This window comes from Pipra filicauda, unplaced genomic scaffold (assembly GCF_003945595.2).
Source record: "Pipra filicauda isolate LSUMZ 115617 unplaced genomic scaffold, ASM394559v2 scaffold82_size2718185_pilon, whole genome shotgun sequence".
NCBI lineage: Eukaryota > Metazoa > Chordata > Aves > Passeriformes > Pipridae > Pipra > Pipra filicauda.
The window spans coordinates 2,251,647-2,270,131 of record NW_024105009.1 but is presented as its reverse complement, the minus strand read 5'-3'; the positions used below and the strand labels follow the sequence as shown (position 1 = coordinate 2,270,131).

The window sequence follows — 18,485 nt, the reverse complement described above, 5'->3', positions numbered from 1 at the left end:
ATTGCACTAGAATACTCTGTGTTATGACTTAAAACTCCTATGTAGCTGGAGAGAATCCGGGGAGAATCAGAGCAACCCTAAAAGTTGCTGCAGCTTAGAGACCCACTTTACAAACACCCAGATTCTGGGTCAAAGCTCAGTATAAGCGGTGCTACCAAGCAAATCATTGCAGTCACAGATGCTAAGGCATTAAAAGGAGTGACTTTGATGGCTTCCTGGTCCTTCCTGGCTCTGCACACGCTGCCAAGGAGCAGGGCTGTGCTGCCCACGGCTCTCTGTGTCACCCCTGGATCGCCCCTAAACCTCAACAACACCATTTCCAGATCGAAAACACCAAGTACGCCACCTCAGCACCTCGTGCTCACAAAAACATGCTGCTGATGCTTTGCAGCAATTGAAACGCCCCAAGACTACTGTTTGCATTTGTGAAGCTCTTTATTTGCCATGTTTTTCTGCTACCAAAAGAGGCAGGCACAAGGTGGACAACCAGTGCCTTCTCCTTTGGCAGCGCAGTGCCACAGTCCCCACCTGCCACAGTGTCTTCCAGTGTGAGAACACATCCTGCCAGATAAACTTTCCTGGGATGTTACACAGCGAGTTTCCACTCAGTAAAACTCTTTAATTTTGCTAAATTTCACCTCCATTAGAAAAAAAGAACTCCATTCTAACTCTCTTTTGGAGGCCAGAGCTGAGAAAATATCCAATGCAAACAGAAAATAAAGAGCTGTCATTCATTATTCTGAGCCAGGCTGGCTACTCACCAGCTCTAATATAAACATTAGAGATCATGAAATGAAGGTTCTATAACCATCTTCCTTCTTTCCACCCAGGTATGTTTACTGAACTTGTTAATGCATACAGTATGGCAACTGTCTTCCTATGGAGCTAAAAACTGGAGCACATTAAGGGAGAAAACAGACAGTTCTAAAGGAGTTTCAAATCAAGTGATTATCAATATACTATAAAGCTTTATGAGCAAGCAATTTGTGTCTTCACTAAGAAAAAAATCCCCCAAGCCCTACTTCAGAGTAAAATGGAAAGCTGCCAAAAAGGGAGTCAGTTCAGTAATGTTTAAACTTGCAGCTTTGGGATGGAGATTATATATTAAAAGGGTAGAAAGCAGGTTTTCTAAAATATATTCTGCAATTTGTTTTAAAAGAAGGTCACAAAACTTGGGAGTTTTGAATCCACACAGATTCCTTTGGGAGGGGAATAAATATCTTTTTTCCTTTTTTTTTATCTTTTTCTTTTTAATAAATTAAATAAAGCAGCATGCTGACATTTATGCTTCCATGCTCAGGCACAAAATTCAGAGGACCAGTACTACATTCCTTTGCCAGAAGGTGCTACCTGCATTACCAGGGGATATGCATAATTAGTGTAATTATTCATGAGTAGTGCAATAAACAAAGCTTTTCTGAAATTTGTTAAAATCACAGAAATGCATTCTGGTGAGGTAAACATTGCATAGAAAAAATGCCTTACACATTTCTTACTATACTTGTCTCAAAAACCAATTTATTCTCAAATTCCTGTCCATTCTAATAAATTATGGCGGTCTTGCAGTACAGACAGGTATCCTCCTCAGGAGCAGACAAAGGAGTAAACCAAAGCCTGATCCACATCAGTGGAAAAAACCCCCCATAATAAAAACTTGGAGCTTCAGATTAGCTCAGTTGGTTAGAGCTAAAAACACCACAGTCATGGGTTTGATCCCTGTATGGGCCACTCACTTAAGAGCTGCACTGGATGATCCTTGTGGGTCCCTTCCAATTCAGAATATTCTGTGATTCTGACACCAGTGACTTCCAGACTGGATCTGCCCACCACATTTCTAGCAGCTATTTGGAAATCTCAGTTTGGTTTTCCTCAGAAATAAAAGTAACAAGAAGCTTGCTACTACTTATTAACCAAATTTCCTCCTTTTTCACCATCCTAAAATTGATATAGTTTAGCATTTGCCCTTAAACAAAGAAGCTCTCAGAAAAGGAAACTTCACCACACTTTAAATTGTTACTCTTATATTTTAATTGTAAGGATGTTTTGGCCAAGCAATTATACTGATTACATTATACAATATCACATAATCATTCCATTATTTTTTTCAGCATCTATAATGTCTGATTCTTTTAAATGGTTCTAACAATTTTCTTTCCAATAATATTAAAAGTATATGGATTTTTTAAAAATAGATACATACAATTACTTAATTTACACATTCGTTATTTTCCCCCTACTTTTGTCCGTTCCCTTTTGCACATAAAATTATCATCAAACCAGCAGTTGGATATTTAATATTTTAAACTTTAATTAGAGAACAAACATTACTGTAAATAAGTAGAGAAAAAAGAATGTTCACTGAAAATGCAATGGATGATTTGTCAACAAACATATTTACTAAAGCAGCTCCTCTTTTTGGCATCACAAAAGTGTTGGAAGCAAGGAAGGAGTTTCTGGGTTTGGTTCTTTGTTTTAATAATTACTAAAGGGTTACTCACATCATGCAATTTGGAGGATTTTTACTACAATGCATAATATTTGCACCAAGACCAAGTTATTGTTTCTTCTACACACAAGCTAAAACAAGAGGGTAATGTGGACACTAAATTTGCTGCTTACTGTGCTTTCTTCAGGTGGAAAAGGCAGGAATATCCAAGCAGCTACGAGAAGGCAGTGGCCAAGATCCAAGCTTAGTGAGTGCAGAAAGCACCTTTGCAAAAGTTGTGCAACAGTCTGGAAAGCTATTTTTCAAAACTAATTAATTTTTTCCCCCCCAAAAAAAATCCATAATCTGATGCAACACTGAAAGAAACAGGATCTTAGACCAGAAACATGAATTTTGGCACAGGGGGAAGAGCTAATCTACCCTCTGTCTCTCTGTAGGTAAGCAGAAAGGAGGAAAAATTTTGAGGCCCTTCCCACCTCCGCCTCCTCATCACAGTGATAAGCATCTACCACCTAGAGAGCTGTAACTAACTATTAAGGTCTGATTAAAATGCTTTATAAAACATAATAAGCCAGGAGATAGTATAAACACGTACGAAATACCTTATGAGCAACTAGCAATAATGGCTGAGGTATTCATAACTGTCTGTGAGATTTCAACACCTTCCCGTAAAACCAATACCGTGCGTGTCTCAAGCAATACTCCTTCCCAGAAACCCCTTTCCCTCCTCTGGATACAAAAGACTTGGGCATCGTTCATTTTTGCACAACGTTTCAAAACTGCCTAAACGCCTCGGGACACGCAAGAAGGGTGATGGTTTAACTCCATCACCACCGCATTTACGCAGCAATCTTGTACCCGCGGTTGCGTTTTGAAAGAGTTTTGCATTTGGGTCACCCCACCAAAGATGACAAAATTCCTTCTGACTTTTACTTGTGAAACTTTGCTCCGGTTGCAGCTGCACTATCAGAAACTCCAGGCACATTCCTACACATGCACGATTACACGTCACAACCCTACAGAACGAAGCTAAGGGGTACAAAGAGTGACTGGAAGTGGAACCTGGAGAACAATCCAAACACAAAAGCAAAGTAAGAAAACTTACAGGGACTGCAAACCGCTTAATCCTCTGATGGCCTCATTAGGTACAGTCTTCAGCTGGTTGTTCTGGAGGGTTCTGTAAAAATCCACTGTATTAATAAAGTAGAATTTGACAGTCATCTTTATCAACAGTCGAGGTGACAGAAAAGCCCACAGTCCTGTTATGGTTTCACAGATTTCTAGTGTTCATGAAAGCACGTAAAATTATCAAGACCAGATACCCAAAGGCTACAATGAAACAAGAAAATGTTCTATTTCAGTTTTATTTGCGACACATTAATCTCATTAATTAACAGCATTAATTTGCAGAGAACAAGCCTCTGACATAATAGGCTGAAATTCCCTTGGGAACTCACTGAAGTTGAACAACTTAATACTAGTAGAAATTTGCTACAATAGATATTTTCTTGTTTTCTTGTGGAATCATCCTAATACATGCTACAAAACACATAAACCTCTATTTTTTTCCTGAAGCCACATGAATACACAATACATTAACAATCTAATTTACAAAGTGTGTTCACAACAAGGCACCTTTGGGCCAAGCTGAATTAAGCTATACTGTTTGGGGTTTTCTTAAGAATTTTCTAATGGGACAGTGTATTATAGCATGATGAGTTCTTCTATAAAGAGAACGTAAATAACAGAGATCTCACATCTTAATAAATCTTACTAGGTTTTGGTGCACACTGGGGTAAAATGCAAGTGGGCAAGTAAGTTGTTAATTAAGATCCATGTCCCAAATTTTTCAAGAACTGCTAGAATTTCAGGCATCTCCAGTGTTGAGTATCACAATGGATATACCCCCAACAGCTTTGACACTCTGCATTCATCTTACAAAATATCATATTAAGGAGTATTGCAGGTGGGCAGTTCCCTAATCTGTACCCTGCTTATAGTGTCTGTTTATGGGGTTTTTTCCCTCTACAACCTCAGAGTCCACTGTTTTTTAAAAATATCTGTCTAATTAACTACCTATTACCCTGCTAGCATTTGGAAATATTTACATCATCAGAAATGCTACAATTTTTGAACAAAGGTTTTTAAAATCCCAAACAACAGAAAGCTTTTTTTCTCCTTAGCTATGGGGGAAAAAAAAAGTTGACATGAAAATTCTTATCTCAGAAAGAAAAATAAAAACTTTTTTTAATAGTAACCCATTTTCACCTAAAGAAGCCTCAAACCATAGAAATTATTTCTATCACCAGTAGAGAATAAGTCAAAGGTCAAACAATGTAATAAATCTCTAAGCACTAGTACTATCTGATAATGTCAGGGCACCTGACAGACTAATCTGAAGGGGTAGAAAACAACAAAAAGTTTTACATGCCCTTTTTAGGATTTTTCCTCCAGTTCTTGTGCTACAAGATATACTTCAGAAGCAAGTAAGTGTTCTAATTAAATGCAATAATTACAGTTTAGTCAAGTTCACCATGGCTCACCTTAACCACTTACAGCAGGTTTTATCAAAAAATTATTAAAACAAAACAAAAGTAGGAGGACTATAATTTAGGGGGAGGGAGGGCAAAAAAATTTCCTCCAGCCTACCAGTAAACAGTCTGGCTGTGCACTAAGAAAGCGTACAGCTAGCTATGAAGCTCTAAAACCCAATTACTTACAGAACTTTGAGTTCTTTCAAACCAGACAAGGCCTTTGGATGGATAAAAGAAAGGTCATTGCCAGCCAGTCGCCTGGAAAAAAATTGCAATAATAATTTCAGTCACAAAATACAGTACTTCTACAACCATCTAACAAGGAAAATCACTGATACATCAAATCTTGCAGCTATTACACATTTTGCATTCGAGTACGCTGTATTCATCATCTTCCAAGTTTTTTAACACTTATTTTTGCCATTGCACATTTTTAAACAACGAGAACAACTCAGCCTCATGGATGTTCTTCTGCAGATGTGCAAGAAAAACCACACCTCGGAATGATAAAGAATCTTCTTATGGTACTAGGTTTGAAGAGTGCATTTACCAACATGATCCTCTGGCTTTCAGCATCGCTCTGCTGAAACACAAGCTCTGGTACCCACGTGTTTTTAATCTATGCAGCAGTCTCTAAAGAAAGTATGAAGCTAAGTAAAAATAGCTAGATGCTACAGCAAAGCAGGAAGAGTCCTTATGAGAATCCCAAATGTGGAAACAATATTCACAAGCAGATTGGAAGTTCACAGTGCTGACAGTTGACAGGACGCCTGTTGATGTGACCAAGATATCACCTTGGTAATATTTCAGCTTTTCGGTCAGTTATCTGGAGGAACTTTTTTAGGAAAGGAAACTGCTTTGGGGGAGGGAGAAAGGGACCAGGATTCTCATCTGTGCTCACTGTCTCTCAAGGTACACAGCTGGTTTCAAACTTGGACTGCTAGACACTAACACAAAGTAAATTGTGAAAACCACTGTGATATTAAAAGTAATAAATACAGGAGATGCTGCAGAATACAAAGCAGGAAAGCAGAAACAGCAGCCAAAACAGCTGCTTCCAAACAGTTCTTTCCTCCTTCCCCCACTCTTTTTTTTTCTTCAACCTTTTTACCTCTCCTCTGACCAGCAGACCCTGTGTGGTCCAGCCTTTGTTGAGCTGCTAATAGTTGTATTTTATGAAGGGTAAAGACAATAATGCAAAACACCTGGTAACCCATAACTGCCAAAAGATGCTATAATTTCAGCCAAAGTATTTGCTTTCAGACTTGGTTTCGTATCCAAGACTAAGCAAAAGCAATGTTGGACAAGGTTGTGCAATGAAATCATCCGTGGAAATACCGTGCAGGGTCCAATAAGTGTTAATAATTAAAAAACAATCAATGTGCTTTAACAACGGTTACAGAATATCAAAACCCGCCTCTGCTGTTACAGGGCACTGTGAAGCAAGCCAGAACACTAAGGGGAAAATACTATTTCAAAGAGGCAAATGAAGGAAATAATGAGAGCAACATTTAAAGTATCAGCTTGCCAGAACATAGCAACGTTATTACATTTTTATCTTAGTCTCTAACTACATAAAAGAGATTACCCAAAGCATTTAATGCCTACATAAATCTCCTTGCAACAGAATTAATTACTTCATAAAATGCTGCCTAATAGAGAGGGTGCTAGCTATGTTTATCAAATCCATTTCTCAAAGGTAGATGGTTTTATTTATAAATCAAGGGAGAAAAGGATGGTTTCTCATGCACAGGAAGGTGACAGCAGCAGATACTACTTCTTTTTAGAAAACTCTGTTACTCTTGCTTGTTAAGGCAGACCTTAATATTTACCCCGGTATTTTCACACACACCCCCCCCCCCCAATTGCCATAGTTATGGCTCTGACATCATTACAAGCCTGCCTAAAAAAAAACCCCACATGTGCTGACTGCTGAGAAGTTTGGTTATACACAAGCCACGCAGACAAACAGCTCTGAAACCAGAAGAAAACTAAAAAGAATCTATGTATACTTATGTTTTTAATCTCTGGTCTGCAAACGACCTCAGAATTTCAGAGCTGGGATGTGATTTTTCAAACACTTCGAATTTTGAACATTAATGAAAGATTCCAGGTGGCAACTAAACATTCCCCTAAAATTCATTTTGTTGTCAGTAGCTGTCCAAATCAACTTTATTAACTTCATCTGGGGTGACGGGGAGGGAGGTTTGCAGTATTTCATGACTTTCTTTTAAACAATTTCCTATTAATTTCACTGTAAACAGAAAGAAATAGCGATGCAACATGCTGGGTCTCTACAGCAGAGAACCAGTGATCTGCAAAACACATTTATTTTAAAACGTACTTGAAACAGCAAAACATAAATCCTTAAATCAAGTGAAATTTAACCGAGGCTGTAACTCCTCATTATTTTGCACACAAACAGAACTAGTTGATGCTGATTACATATTACACAATTCAAGGAGTGGCAGCCCTGGTAAATGTGTGTCAGGCAGCTCTGGCTGCAGCTCGGCCAAGGTTCGCCATTAATCCGGTGGGTGTGTGGCTTCTCAGGCATCTGCTCTAACTGCTCCCTCTCCCAGAGAGGCTGGGGATTATTAAAAAAACCCCTAAACTAAACTAAATACAGTTGAATAGCCTCCCCCAACCCCACTGAGTGTCACTAACAACAACCTAAGAAGCACTGGAAATAAAATACAGCTGAGCCAGAGCAAGGCTTGCGTGACTTCAAACAGCGAGACTTCACCTACCTCAAGGCAACTCCTGTTTATTCAACCTTTCTGCAACCAACCAACAGAAAAAAAGCCAACCCCTACAATCCATTACATTTCCGTTTCTCCTCTAGCTGGCAGCTTTCCAGGAAGTGTGCAAAGGCTCTACTAATCAGTTTGCCAAATACACATTTATCATTCACATCCTGGCCTTGGGGAGCTGCTCGTGAGGAGGTTCCAACTGCAGCTCTCAAACAGGCGAAGACCAACATATCACACGCTGCTCTCAACACGCTTCCCTCTGCAGCAACATGCAGCAACTGGGAGGATGGAAAGGTCTCTTTACATAACCAGGTTCATTTTAAAGAGAGAACTGAAAAATTAACAGCATGTAGTACATAGCGCACATACAGCGTTATAAATTAAGATGTCACTGAAATCATCCAGTCAGGTTTTCCATGTTATCTCCTTTCAGCAAGTCTTCAAAGTATTTATTATTAAATATTTTAAAAGCACCTCTCTCTCTCTCATGCACACAGTAAACGGGCTAAGGGAAATCACAGCTTTACCAAGGGCAAAACTCTAGCACAACAGAAAGGACACAACCTTCTTCTCCTCGTAGCAACACTCACTAACCTGCTTGGGAACTGCCCTGGAAATTTCTGCTCTATGGCAGGACAGCTTCACACTGCCATGAAGCAGCACCTGGAAGCAGCCCTACATGTACACTGTCAAGAGCCAAGTACTTCCCTCCATTCTGAGTGGAAATGGGTAGAGACCTGGTCTGAAAGTCTATCTCTTGCTACTGAGCCAAGCAGAGACACTAAGGCAGTAAAGACTTAGTTAAATAAACCGTTGCAAAGTGTCCTGACATGCTATAAGGCCACAAAAACTTTATTTGCTGCCTCTTACTTTTCCAAGGCATAGAGACACAGCATCAGACATCATCCAAAGTAGGGTGTAAATGTGTATCACACTGACCAAGAGCTTTCCTGAGCTTAGTGCACCAAGAGCTTAGTGCATCTGAGTTAAAGCTTGGAAGTTTCTGCTGCCATGTATTACCACAGTAGGTACCTTTCTTTTAGGTGGGCAATCTTGTAATTGCTTACCATTGAATTTTGTAGTCCTCTACTTTTACTTTAAAAAATAAAAAAATGAATGCTTCAAAGGGACAAAATTTCTGCAAATTTGGACAAACTCAAATTTACAGAATCGATGTCAGCATAGCAGGATAACAGAGCAGGACGCACAGAGGAAAGAAATACCTCTTCTAGCCTGTCATACAGTGGTGAGCAATACCCTCTAATCATTATTTTAAGTGACACAGTAAACGATCTCCAGATGTAGAGGACACCTTTTTGTTATTACAGACATCAGGATACAATCTGGCCAAGGACTAACCTTCCATGGTATCTCATTCCCAGAGGACATAGTAAGCTTAGCTTCTTGCACTGAAACTGCAGCTAAGACTGTTTTCCCTCTTTGGGGAAATTAAAACTTCTGCAATTATGAGCCTGGCAACCCGGCTGCATGTTAACCAAGCCAAGTTAATCACTGGTGTCACTCCAGAAATTAGGGAAGATGTCCCAGGGATACATTTTTGTCTGTAACAATTAGAACCGCTCTTATTATGACAGGATGCAAACACAAACTTGTTGGAAACCTTTCTGCTTGTCTTGCATCCCAGATGGTAGTGAACCTCAGGATATCTGAGCAAAGAGTTTCACCTCCTTTTGTCCTTCTGAAAGTCTTGTGCTCATACAGAAAACGTTTTTGCTGTGGATTCTGGGTTGGGTTTTTGTTTTGGGGTGTTTTTTTTCATTTTGGTTGTATTCTGGGATCCTAATAACCTTATCTGTCTATCTTGTCTCTGATAACAATACAATGGCTGCTTTTTCCATGGATCAACTCTAATTTTACTTCCTCACTGACAATGCCAATAGTGACACAGACCGCAAAATCCTGACATGTCATAATAAAAAAGCACCTGATTTATTATTTCTACATTAGCTGCTTTCTGGTAAGACCCAGGACTCCTACTTTAAGGTGTAGTCAAGACTGAACCTTCCATATCCCTCACAGACCATCCATCACTGTCTCTCTGCCCACCCAACCTCTCCTTTTAGCTCTCCAACTTTTACCTACCTATTTTCACCCCACTGGAAAATATTCCACTGTTTCCCCACTTGTATTTTTGCCACCTCTTTACTTTTTTTTGCTGTCTTATATCAAACTATTTTGCCATCCTTACGTGACTGTCCCTAACATTCACTTTTTCAGGGCTCTCTGTGCTTCCCATACAAGCTTGAGTTTTCCTTCAAGTTCTCCCACAACAGAAGTAACCTTTGAAAACGCCTCACAGGTAACACCTGCTGGGCAGCATGGATTAAGTTTTCTCAAACCTATGAAAAGAGCTTCAGTTTCCACCTATTCCAGAAGAGCAGTCATTCTGGAAGAGAGTTCTGTTTTTCTTAACAGATGATGCATAGTTACGTGCTACAATTTATTCATCAAGGTTTAAAGCTCTACAGGAGAGGTACAGCCATTTGCAGGAAAATACAGGGGTTCACTGCATCCCCCCTGGAGGGATGGATGGCCTGCCTGGCAAGGGCACACACCTTTGCAAACAGCTCCTGCCCAAGCTGGGCAGCTGCAGAAGGGGAAGGGCTGGTAAATGGAAGCTGCATCCCCAGACTAAATTTGGCTTTGCTTATCTGTTATTAGCAAACAGCCCCTTTGGGACTTTTGTCAGCTGCAGCCTGCTGCACTGCTGGGAAACCAATCAATAATCTACAGATTACTCCAAATTCCTCCACACCTATCAAACAAAACTAAATGGGTACTTTATTCTACTGCTGCTACTGGAAAATACATTTGTCTCCTTCTCCTTTTCTTGCAGTAGTTTCAGTATTATACAACCTCAAGCATTATTTATTTGATCCTGAGTATGTATGCCAAGACACACCATGACTGAAAAAAGACAACTGTGACTACAACCAACACCAAAACAGCACCAACTCCATCCAGCACTTCTTGTCCTGAGCCTTCCCGTTCCAGCATTTACAGCTTTCTCAAAGTTATACTGAACTTTAAGATAGTTGTAATTTCCAAAATGCATCTATGGTCTAAAAAGCTAAAATATCTAAGTAAACTAAACTGACTGAGTAAAAAAAGTCTAAAGCCTATCCATAAGTTCTATGGGTAAATCGTAGCTAGAGTCACCAGCATCTACTGCAAGACAAAATGTGGTTCTATGATATTGCTTTTCATGGACTATCAGAGTTGGTTTTTTTTTTTGTTAACAGGAAAATAGATTATTATGGATTTTGAAGAAAACAAGCATCCCCAACCATGCAAAATATGCTCTATCATTCTATTTTCAAGCAGTACTGTATTTGGGCAAGACCTTCCTGAAGTAGACCCCACAGGCTACAACACACATGCACTGAAGGAAATTATATAACCTAAAACAATTATTATACAGTACGAGCTGTTGAAGCAAGCTGCCTTTGTAGTTCAGAAAAAAAAAACAAAACAACAAAAAAACCCAGAAGTTTGCATAAATTTTTGAACATAGACATGTATGTCTCAAACATAAGCAACTATACTGCGTTGTCTTGAAAACTGGTTAACAGCTAGTCTACAGTAGTAATACTGAGTTGTTGCTGTAAGAAACCTTGATTCCTCTCACTTCCAAAGAAGACTGCAGAACACGTTTTATAAAACACAAACCTCTTCTCCCCACTTGCCTTTGCACATCTTGGACGATGTTGTGGTAACTCTGCTCTGCTCTACCTCAGGCCAGGCAGACCTTTCCCTGGACAGCTCTCCCCTGACACTCAGGTGGAAATGCATTTCACTCACCCAGTCTGTTCAGCAGAGACACAGAGATAAAAGCACCCAAGCCTGGTTTTGATCAACTGGGATGCAACAACTGAACCAACTTCAGATTTGTGCTTTTAGCAGATAGTGCTGTTTGGATGCTCAGGTTTCCACGACCATGAAATATGTTGATGGTCAGACATAAGGATGAAAAAATTACTGTTGATATAATAAATCCTCAAAGTTGCTTTGGTCTGTCCATACAGCCTTGTCTCTTGTCCTGGCATTTATTGGCTATGCAGGCATGGGATCTTTTTTGAATGACCATGCATCTAGCAAGTGACACTGCAAAATGGGGAAGCGGATTAAATCTACATATATTTGGCAATTAAACTTCTGTTACTAGTTTTCTAACCCCTTCTGATACATACTGGGTAAATGCAAGACCCAGGTTCTGTAGACACCTTCACGATGAATGACCTTAAGGAAATGGGAGTAATTTTCAGTACGATTCTTTGATTCAGATTTAAATCAACTGTTTACTTTTTTACACCTGAAATAAGAGCAAATATTTTAACAGAATCATCTAGAATTTCAATTCTATATAGGAAGGGCAGGAAAAGAACTTTACAGGAGTGCTGGTTACTACTTCTATGCTAGGATAAAATCCATTAATTAGGCAAGAGTACCTCTGTATGAACAAAAAAAAATACAAAAAAAAAAAAAAATACCCAAGAGGAACAGAGGAAAGGAGGCAAAAGAATGACATCACTGTGTCTTTTTATGGTAACATACAGTGTCATACTATGATACTATGAGGACAGAAGGCATTCAATTACTTTCTAGAGGATAAGGCATTTACCTTCAACATAGAGGATTTGGTTTTCCTCCTTTTCCGTCTGTGTAAGGTTTTTGCTGAGTTCATATGACTCTTCCTGACACCTAACCCTGGAACTGGCTCCCTGCTCGCTCATACACGTACATCTTTTGTCCCACACTCCCAATTTCTGAAACCTGAAGGAGGAGGAGGACTGCATGCCATGAGCACCGTTTGGGGAACTTTACCTGGAGAGACCCAGCCTGAGAGCTTCTCAGGCTACTGCTCAGCCTCCAGAAGTTTCTTATCTGGTTATACCTTCAGACAGCCCCAACCTGGCAGCATAATAAATTCAGGCTCGTAAGACTGGTCTTGAAGTGTAATAACACCGCAAGTTCAGCCTCCAGGCCGTTCAGCTAACCCAGCTCCCGTGTGTGTGTGTGCGCGCAGGCGAATTGAGCAAGATGCAAAAAAAAGGACAGATAAAGTCTCATTGTCCTCTAAAAGTACTTGCAGCAGAATAACCAGTCTTAGGATCCTTATACACAACCACGCCGACTGGAAATTAATATGTAGAAAAGGAGACTGGAAAGAAACTTCCTCATCTTCTAAAAACAATAGAACTTACTCAGTCTACTAGCATCTGTCCCCACAAACAGGAAAAAACATGCGGCTGTTAAACAGAGCAAGAACCTCCTAAACTACAGAAATATTATTCTCGTATCAGCATGATTAAAACTCATCCAGAATCAAACTGATTTAGGACTCGCAGAGATAAGCAAACACTAATTAAACACGAGCTAGCCAACATGTTTTTAAACATCATTTAGCATCTAGTGCAGACCAAACAAGTGATGTTTAAAAATATCTTAGCTGACTGTGGTTAATTCTACTTGGGAGTCTTTGCCTAAAGGTTTGTCTTGACTAGAATTTGAAGGTGCAAGTTACAACATGCCAGTGCACTTTCTAAAGCTCCAGTGCACACAAGGCAGCATGCATTTCTAATGTGTGCTGGCTGGTCAAGTTAAAGCTTAGGCTCTTAACTTGCTACCACACGTGAAACCTACACCTTGCATTTTTTTCATTAAAACTTTATCTCTTGGAATTCAAGCTGGAGCAACTGAGGAAATCACCTCCTCCAGCTGTTCAAATATTCAGAGCTGGTAGATGGATGAAGGGCACTCATCGGCTTCCAACACAACTTCAGACAGCTATTTTTGAAAGACCAACAGAAGGCACCTACACTGGCTGCCTTCATAACAAAGCAGCTGAAGAAAGCTCTCAGCCATTCAGAGTCTGCTGGAGGGGCTGAGTGGACAGAGATGGGGTGGTAATGTCTCCAATCATGCCAGCCTGTTTTACAGAATGTTTAACCACAGTTTTAGTTACCACAGGTCAGCTAACACAAGGCATCAGGACAGATTTCTCAGGAAGATTCATCCTTACCTTTTCTACTCAAAACAAGTCCTTCATCTCCAGCTTCTCACTGCAAACCTTGGGACTACCCATGTTTATGAAAGAGAAAGGAATTGCACCATCTCATCAACACTCTACCTTGAAAGACCTGGCTTTAAAAGACCTAGCACTGAAGGACAAAAAAAAGGTTCTTCCATCAAATGTTCCACAGCCAGGTGAGGAAAGACACAGCATCCTGAACTAACAGCTCAGCCTTGGCATAACTCCAAGACCAGTCTTATTCATAAAACCCAAGTAATAAAGGAGACATGATAATCCCCCCTCCCTCCCCAAGGATAATGCAACTTGGTGCTGATGCAGAAATTAGAAGGAAGGGTACCATCTAAATTACACACTGAAATAGATACTACAAAAGCAAGCAGCTGTGCCATTTCAGCCAGGTGGTCATCTTCAGCTGCAGTCAAGAGGGAAAATAACTAGACATTTCCCTTGCAGATACTTCCTGATTACAACCTTATGGCAAAAACCCACCTCATTTTCACTGCCAGTATGCATTTTAATTAATCCTTATGTTCCTAAAATATACTTCGTCAATTAAAAGCCAAGATCAGAGACACTGGCTGGGAGAGGGGAGGTAAGGAGATATTTAAGCAAGACCTCTTAACTGCTGTAATCAGCATGGATATCATTAAATAGTCGAGCAAATACTCGGTTGCAGTACTCTTGCTTTTCTTGCAAAAATTACAGTTTGCATGTGTGCGGTCTCTCGCTCTCTGTTTATTCACCTCTCAGAAAGCAGATCAGCATTAGTGTTTCAGAAAAGAGAAAACTTTCATCGATCTAAGTCTTCCTTTTATCACTTTATTTCCTGAACCATTTTCAATCAGCCATTAAATAAAAAACATAACAAAGTTTTGCCCCCACCTGATAAAAAATACCCCCAATGTCTGAGGGTAGTGACACAGAAGAGAGACTGTTTCACACCATGTATGAGCAAACACAACAGAAACACAACAGCCCTCGACAACAGATCATGGTATCAGTCCACATCTGGAAGTTAACTGAGGCATTGGTGCTTTCAGGAGGGATTATTTTCCTTGCAGTATTACTGGGCACGATACGGTCTTCAAAATCCCAGCAGTCAGAGAGTATCCTCCCTGACCCTTGCTGGAGAAGGTCACAGTCCTGCCCCGAGGCTGACTGGTTGGGAAGTGACCAGTGCTCCCCTTAGGACAACACATCCTTCTGTAAGGGGCAACCTACAGACACAGGACAGTTTGCTCTACCTCTCATGTGGACCAGCAGCCAGCCAGCCAAGACCTTATCATCTAAACCTTGCCCATGAGTGCAGGGCAAACGAGACAACAACATTTTAAAGGGTTAAGAGTGGAAATCGAAACAAGGTTAAAAGGTGATTAAGTCAAGGATACTTTTGCTTTATTCAAGTGGTTCAGGTTTCTGAAGAAACTTCTGGAAACTGGAAAACTGGACAAGAAAAAAACCATTTTGATTTGCCTTCCTTGATGAGAGAGTGCCTTTTTGTGAATGATCTAGCAGATCATTCACAATTACAGTGAATGGCAATCATATAGTTAAAATCCTTCAGACTACTTCAGATAACTAGAAGGGACTAACACCTTTTAAAAGGCCATCAAAACATAACACAGCCTGGAAAATGGTTTCTGCTTTCTAAAAACACTGCATTATTTAGCTGTATTTTCCTCTTCTGGCTTTCTATAAATACTTTAAGGTGTGGTTAGAAAATCATGGCCAAGTTCTTCAAGGATTTTTAGCTTCCATATCATGTTCAGGGCTGCAGCATATTTACGTTAGCATTTTCTGGAGAATACACGTCAGTAACTGCTGAGGCAAAACCCTTGGTGGTCTGTTCCTCACTGACTCTGACCGTTGCCATTTCAATAATTTGCAAATTACTTCCAGATGGGTATCAGTTACACAGACATGGAGAATTTTTATAACATTTATAAATAGTGCTAGAATCCTACAGACATATGATAAGTGTGCTATGCAGCGACATGCATGATGAGGCTGTGAATGGGGGTACATGGAGCACACAGCCCAGTGGGTGGATTCCACCCATGGACAAGCTGGAACCCCCTTGTGTGTACCTGCAGGTAACACTCAGACAGGGTACTATCTCAGAGGCACAAAACCTCAAGGTTATACACGCCAATTGGATACTTTTCTGGGGAGTCAGTCTCCTGAACACAGCCCTTTGGTGCCATTTCAGATGTCTTCCTCCACCTGGCCCCAAGTGCCATTCACAGCAGCCCTGGGTTCCCTGTCTGTGTCAGCCCTGCCACTCCAGGGAGGGTGTCTCGGATAACTCAGCACATCTAAAAACAGACCGGGACTGACACATCGAAGCGCCCGACCCGCTCCCCCCTTGGTGACGCAGGAGGCACCTCTGAATCCAGCAGCCAGCCTTTCCCAAGGCTGGTACTTTGCCTCTTTCACCAGTGTTCTTTTTAGGATTCAGAAAATGATCCCCTGGAGTCTCTCCAGACTACCAAATAATTCATTGCATTGAGGAAATGACAACCCTCATTTTAAGCGGCTCCTGCTGCATTTTTAATCTCAGCTGCTCCATATGTGCAATTCAGTTGCCTACATAATACATCTAATTGCCTGGCATTTACATTCAATTAAATTCTGTGATACTATTTTGCAATATTAATTAACTAACTCTGCCAGGGGCTAATTGGCCAGAGCATTTGACAATGGCAGGGCTAAAGCATGGTATGAAGATAAGGGTGTCTGGGGCTGCCTCCTCGATGGAGACCTACTAGAGTCCATGCTGGTGTGGGTACTTATTGCATTCCCATTAGTTTATAGGATTTTCATTTGCTTTAGACATATAATTCTTGGGAGAACTTGATGGAAAAGTCACTCCTACCACAGATTTCAACACCACTTTAACTTTTTCCTTTAAGTTATTTTTCTTTGGTGTGGAGACTCACATCCAGCTTTGTGTGCTGAAAAAGCAACTTTGTTAATGCCTGGCAGTCAGAATTTGGATCTGTTCAAGTATAAATAAAATCCAGGAAGAAAGTTTGAAAATCACAGAGTAGAGAAGAAATATTGTGGTTGTACAGTGGGAAGTTACAATAGTTGTTTCTGTTCACAACCACCAAAAATAAAGGCTGAAAGATTTTTGTACCCTGTTCCACAGAGAAAAAGGAATGGACAGAATGAAGCAAAAACATGCCATAGCTGGTGCTGGTCATTTCTATTAAAGAAATGCTTTTCTTTGAATCTACTTCATTATGTTCCCAATTAAGATGAACGTGAGCTGAAACAAAGAGAACCTGGACTTGACTTGTTGGGGGGGTTTATTGTTTTGGTTGGAGTTTCTTTTCCCCCCAGAAGTTGCTTTAACACATCAAGTAAGCATGCTAAGAATGATTTACAGCTTCTGGGTGTTCACACACAATTCTGAGCTTAATGCTAGCCTATTTTTTTTCAAACTAAAAAGCTGGATTTAGAGGTACATGTAGCAAATGGCTCTTAGGCAATAAGCACAACAGATGATGGCTGAAGGCTCTGCCTTTTCTCTTTACCTCCTGACACACCCCAGGGTTTATGGAAGTTACACAACATGCACACCCACCAGTTAGGTTTTATTGCTCTAATTACTTATTGGGGAAAAAAAAAAAGTCTCCCATAGTCATACAAGTTGGGAAAAGAGAATTGTTTGCATTTTTTTCAAATTTTGGCGTGAAATATGACTGTGAAGAATTTCAAAAAAGAAAAAAGGGGGACTACAAATCTAATTCAACAAAACACACAGACACACAGCAGCACATCATGAAGCACATAGGGAATGTTGGCTAGTATATATTCTGAAGCCAACCAAGCCTTCCTAGGCTTATTTTTTTCCAGTTTACTACTCATGCCATAGAGCTTTTCTTAAATCATGTCAATTCCACAAATGCACCATCTGAAAATCTATTTTTCTTCATGAAGCATTCTCAGCTATACTGCAAATTTAAGCAATACCTAAAATCAGAGGGAGTAAAGCAGAACCTGTTAAGCATGAAATAAGATATCGCACACAATTCATCTGACATAAATAAGCTCAACTGTGCTTCAGAATTGTACTGACTTGAGTCAAAACTACTTAAGAACCAGAGAAAATGGAGGTATTTAAGTGCATTAGTAATGGTAGCTGCTACATTACCAGGATATAAGAGAGATCAAAATTGTAAGGAGAGGTAGAACATCTTATTAGAGCAACCAGTGAGGCTGAGGTGCAAAAAATAAAACTAGAGAAGCTTTCAGGAACCCAAGTCTTTCTTCAGCAGCAGGCAATCCATCCCTTATCCATTGCTCAATATCTTTGTTCCAGTGAGGTGCAGTGGTAGATTACCAGAGTCAAAGGGTTCAGGGCTTTATCTGCAGTTCTGCTATAGGGTTAATTTATCCTTTTGCCCTCTACAAATGGTTTTCATTCTTCGCTTGCTCCCTCATTGGTAAAGTCAGGACACCACTTCCCTACCTCATAAGGGTTTGTCTCTTCGGCGACAGGAGCTGTTCTTTCCGTAAGGTGCCTTCATTAAAAAAACCTCTCAACACAGCATTCATAGTCCCAGTCTTGCCAAAGTCACAAAGAGACAGCCTTACTTTTGCATTTTAAATGCACTTTGATGTAAGAAATGCTACTTTATCACTGAGAATGCAAGAGAAGCAATGCAAATTGCAGTAGTTTTGTCTTATCT

General features: G+C 40.2%; 1 protein-coding gene across 1 annotated transcript in view; it reads right to left on the bottom strand.

The window, feature by feature from the left end:
- Nucleotides 1-18,485, bottom strand: part of LGR4 (leucine rich repeat containing G protein-coupled receptor 4) — a 73,432-nt gene that overhangs the window by 22,504 nt on the left and 32,443 nt on the right. The window contains exons 3-4 of the mRNA XM_027735704.2: nucleotides 5,167-5,238; nucleotides 3,552-3,623 (exon numbers count right to left, since the gene is read on the bottom strand). Of these exons, the coding sequence (XP_027591505.1) occupies nucleotides 3,552-3,623; nucleotides 5,167-5,238 (144 nt within the window). The remainder of the gene's footprint in view (nucleotides 1-3,551; nucleotides 3,624-5,166; nucleotides 5,239-18,485) is intronic.